Source organism: Megalobrama amblycephala, linkage group LG15 (assembly GCF_018812025.1).
Source record: "Megalobrama amblycephala isolate DHTTF-2021 linkage group LG15, ASM1881202v1, whole genome shotgun sequence".
In the NCBI taxonomy this organism is placed as follows: Eukaryota; Metazoa; Chordata; class Actinopteri; order Cypriniformes; family Xenocyprididae; genus Megalobrama; species Megalobrama amblycephala.
In genome coordinates this window covers 31,310,882-31,315,527 of record NC_063058.1, presented here as the reverse complement: position 1 = coordinate 31,315,527, position 4,646 = coordinate 31,310,882, and the positions used below count along the sequence as shown (strand labels likewise).

Sequence of the window (4,646 nt, the reverse complement as noted above, 5' to 3'; positions counted from 1 at the left end):
AAGCCTCCGTTTCCACAGTCCACACTACGACGTGAAGACGGCGTTTTCAAATTTATCCGCTTTGGAGAGCGTTTTCCAAAAGCTATGTTTTCGTTGACTTAAAACGCCGTCTCAGTGTGGACGGACGGGCAAAACGGAGAGAAAAATATACGTTTTCAAACGAAAACGTATTAGTGTGGACATGGCCTCTATCAGGGTTGGAGCTAAACTCTGCAGGACAGTGGGCCGAGTTTGCCCATCCCTGCTACAGGATCATTTTGCTGAAGGCATGACACTCCAAGTCAAAACTGTGAAGCATCACATGTCGGTGTAATATGTTTTGCCTTGGAAATGTGTTTTGGAGATGAATGCCTTGGTTTTAAATTACATTGGAAAGTTTGATTTATTTCAGTGATCCATTAACTCTGAAACTGAAGCCGTGATGGAGCTGCTGGGTTTAAGGTAGTTCAGCGCTCCTCTTGTGTGTCTGCAGGTCTGTGTGAGAGCGCGTCCTGCGGCGAAGTCTTTCTGTTGGCCTCGGCAGCGCTGGCGAACATCACCTTCTTCGACAGCATGGCCTGTGAAATCCTCCTGCAGCTCAACGCCGTTCACATCCTGCTGCAGGCCTGCAGAGACCGGCAGCGCGTCGACACGCCGTACTCCAAAGACCAGGTGCTGATCTCTCCGTTCACAGGCACAGCAGTCGACTGAAGAGACAGTGTTTACTGCAGTTATCCTTCACAGATCTGTTCCTCTTCCCTTCACTTCCTGAATGACCTGGTTCTGTGTTGTGCTAAAACTAGGGCTGTCGATTAAAGGAGGTAATTTGGTTCCATTAATAAAATGTCATCTCACATTGCACAGAGTTTAGTTACGAACATGACACGATGCTTCAATCCCGACAGGTTGTGACGATCCTTGCCAATCTGTCGGTTCTGGAGCAATGCACCGCAGATGTCCTGGAGGAGAAGGGTATGTGTGTTAAACATCACCCGTCAGTGTTTTTATCTGTCCTACAACATCTGAGAGTTACACATGCTGTGTTCAGGAATCGAGCAGCTGCTGGTGTTGCTGAATGAGAAGCCCTCATCCTCCAGTCCATCGGAGGGCGCCGCATGCGAGCGTGTTCAACAGAAAGCTGCCGTCACACTGGCTCGTCTCAGCAGAGACCCGCTGGTCGCTCAGACCGCCATACAGCTCCGGGGTACGAGAAAAACTCTTTAGTGATGCTCAAAACAACTAGACCTGATACCGTTACACAACTCAAAGCAAGTGTCAAATACTGCACAGGCTTATCTGAGAAGAAAACAGATCTTAGCTAGAGTGGATGTCTGAAGTTCCCACAGAGGAACCATGTGTAAATCAAATACTGTACATGAGACAACATACAGTAAATAATGCTCAGCATCTCTTTAACTTTTTGTATCTTATCAATTAAGAGATTATTAAAGCTGTGGCCTGATCTTTAGGTTTGTCAGACTGCAGATGGTAATCTTGTATCTTCTCCTCAGCTGTTCCTCGTCTCATTGAGTTGTGTCGCTCACCAGCCGAAAGGAACAACAGTGATTCAGTACTCGTCGCCTGTCTGGTAACTTTTTTTATTTCATGTGTAAAATTGTACTAATATTCATTCTGAGCAGAAATGTGTTGCTATTTAAATACACAAGTATTCTTCAGTATTCCTGCATGACCGTGTTATCAGTTATCAGAAGTCAAATCCCAGAAGGCTGTAAAGTTAAGCAGATGTTTGATAAGTTCTATTAAGCACAGCTGTTCTTCAAATCAATCATTGTTAATGTAAACTGTACCTAAAAGGAAGGTTTAAACAAACCGCTTGAATGTAATGTGGAAAGATGAATTTTGAACTTTCCTGAACATGACCAGAGCCATACAATCCTAATAACAGAAAACACATTCTGTTTGAGCAGAACTGGAGGATGTGTTGTTACCCTTACAAAAAATAAGTATACTTCAAGTTCATTTTATTGGTGTACTTCCAAACTGTCTAATTGAAATTCTACTGAGTCCTCCTTTAAGTATATAAGTATATATTATGTAGTACGTATACTAATATCAATGTACTAGTAGTATACTTATAAGTGTATAATTTCAGTACTGCTTGGGACTACAATGGCACACTTTTTTAAGTGTATAGAAGTATACTTTCAAGTAGGCTATACTTTAAGTGTAACACTAGTAAACTTTGTACTGCATCTGTGCTACATGTGAACTGATATTGATAGTTTACACATTTTATGACATTTTTTTCAGCGGCCGAAATTTCGGTGCATCTCTAAAATATTTAGAACTAATGCAAGTTTTACATTTTGTAAAACTATATGAAAAAGTATTTAACCTTCATTCTCTCCTCGCAAATTATAACCTCATTCTCTCGCGGGTCAAAATGACCCCAAGCCCTAAAATTCTACTTTTTTTCATTTCATTTTGATAATATTTTTTTCTACTTTTTAATGCATTTTTTTTATTTACCTTTAAACTACTAGATTTTATCAGTAAATAATATAATAAATATAATGTAAGCACATTCTTCACATTCTTTCAACTTAAATTCAAAATAACTCTCCATTTCATGCATAATGCTTTTAATTCAGTAATCTCAGTAAAAAGTAAAAATATGTAATTAATTTAATAATCTCACATTGGGTGTCTCTGTCGACCTCTTGTGGAAAACACATAATATGACATGGTATTTCATGACTCTTGCCACTAGATGGCTTTATAGCTCTTTATGAATTGATCTTCTGGGTCCTTTTTCAGTTTATTTCTTCAGTGTGCATTCAGGTGTCTATTTAGACATTATAAAATCATTGTTTTGGTAAAGTTTTAGCATTTTTAGTTTAAATTCACCTTTTTTAGGTTTTTCTTTATATACTGAATTGCCAGATTCAAGTTAGTAAGGTGGACAGCAGGGAAAACCTTGACGAAAATTGATTTGAAAATGCTGATTTTTATTCAGAATAAAAAGGTTGTTCTGCATTGTAAATGTGTTCAAATCTAACCATATCTGTGTCAGTCTGCATTGTGACCGATTGATTTTTATTTGAAGAAATTGAAAAAATAAACATTTCCCCTGTTATATTCCAAGTTCAAGTGTGACAAAAGTCCTTAGGTCTTTGACTCAATTTTTATTTATTTATTTTTTAAAATTAATTTTGGGTCACAACTACAAGCCAAGTACACTTAGAATACTTAATAATACTTTTAAGAATATCTCAATCAAAACAAGTACAGGCCAAATATACTGAGACCTTACTGTCAGTACAAGTCACGTATACTTAAGTGTGTTTTCTGAGAAGTGCATAAAAAGTAGACTGAAAGTATACTTTCATATTTTTCAGTTTAAAACTAATAGCACTCTTGAACACACTTCTTTTCATCATTACGTATATGGTTTGACAGGCTGCTTTGAGGAGGCTTGAGGCTGAATGTCCGGACAGTATCGGACCTGCTGACCATCAACAGCTGATCAAGCCCAGACTGGTGGACTCGTTCCTGTTGTGCTCCAACATGGAGGAAAGCTTCGTCTGAATCAAAAACAACCTGTGCAATTTTCTCAAAGTATTTATTTGTTACCAAAAGAAACCACATTGGCTGACCTGTACGTTTTTGTATACAACCTCCAGCCATCCGGAAGAAATATAACATGGATCATGCATGACTGAAATATACTGACTGATGTAAAAAGCATTATTTACATCAGTCAGGGATTTAGAAAATCTTTGTACAAAAGTATCAAATAAAAATGAAAACTCATATTCAGCTGCAGCTGTGCTTGAAGAATCAGACATTTTAAATGTATCATGTGTATATTTCCTATTCAAATGAATGTAAATGAATGTTTGATACTGCAGCCTATATAGTGCTGAAAACTATTTAAGAATCTGGTAAAGAAGCATGTGCTGAATAAAGCTAAACTCTGCTGGGTCTGTGCTGAATGTTTCTTCCCTGAGTTAGCCTAAGAGTGTGAGGGAGACGGAGACACAAGAGTTTAGAAACAACTTTCCAGGCTATGAGTTGACAAAAGTTGTGTATAATGATAAACCTCAGCCTTTAAAGGGATCATGAATTCAAGTTTCTCTTTTATTGAAACAAGATCAGAAAATGACTCATTTCTGAACCAATAAGATTCCACGCAAAGGATAATTTAATAACGCCATACATGTTGTGTTTACTTGTGTTATCTTTGTTTGATGATCTGAAATATTAAAGTGTGACAAACATGCAAAAAAATAAAAAGTCAGGAAGGGGGCAAGCACTTTTTCACACCACTGTATATTGATGTATATTTGTGAGCAGATGAAAAGTGAGTGTTGATTTCTGGAGATATTTCAGCGAGAGCTGCGGCTCAGAGGCTGGTGTGTTGCTCCTGTCATATAAAGCTCGTGGAGACCTAATAAAGCAGAAGAAGAGATGCTGATGGAGATTTTCTAGTGATCAAGGCAGCAGATTGAAGCTCTGAAGCTCCTGAAAGACTGAATTACCAACGGTGTTCAGCAGCGACACTGTGAGTGTTTGTAGTGAAGACAGAGAAATAAAGCACACTATCAGGAGACGACGGGATTTCTTCATTCTGCTGATCTGAATCACATTCATGATCATTCATACTGTCATCAGTTCACATCAGTCATTCACAAACCAGCTCAGGA

General features: G+C 38.3%; 1 protein-coding gene across 1 annotated transcript; it reads left to right on the top strand.

The window, feature by feature from the left end:
* The first annotated feature begins 411 nt into the window (after positions 1–411).
* LOC125247882 (protein inscuteable homolog) lies at positions 412–3,924 on the top strand. Its single transcript, XM_048159424.1, has 5 exons — positions 412–651; positions 885–951; positions 1,028–1,183; positions 1,491–1,567; positions 3,400–3,924. The coding sequence occupies exons 1-5, from the start codon at positions 553–555 to the stop codon at positions 3,526–3,528; spliced, it is 528 nt and encodes a 175-aa protein (XP_048015381.1). The 5' UTR covers positions 412–552; the 3' UTR covers positions 3,529–3,924.
* Positions 3,925–4,646: the final 722 nt, after the last annotated feature.

Coding starts and splice junctions, on each gene's coding strand:
- LOC125247882 (XM_048159424.1), top strand. CDS start 553: ATGGCCTGTGAAATCCTCCTGCAGCTCAACGCCGTTCACATCCTGCTG. Junction 652..884: donor CGCCGTACTCCAAAGACCAG/GTGCTGATCTCT, acceptor CAATCCCGACAG/GTTGTGACGATCCTTGCCAA. Junction 952..1,027: donor AGATGTCCTGGAGGAGAAGG/GTATGTGTGTTA, acceptor TGCTGTGTTCAG/GAATCGAGCAGCTGCTGGTG.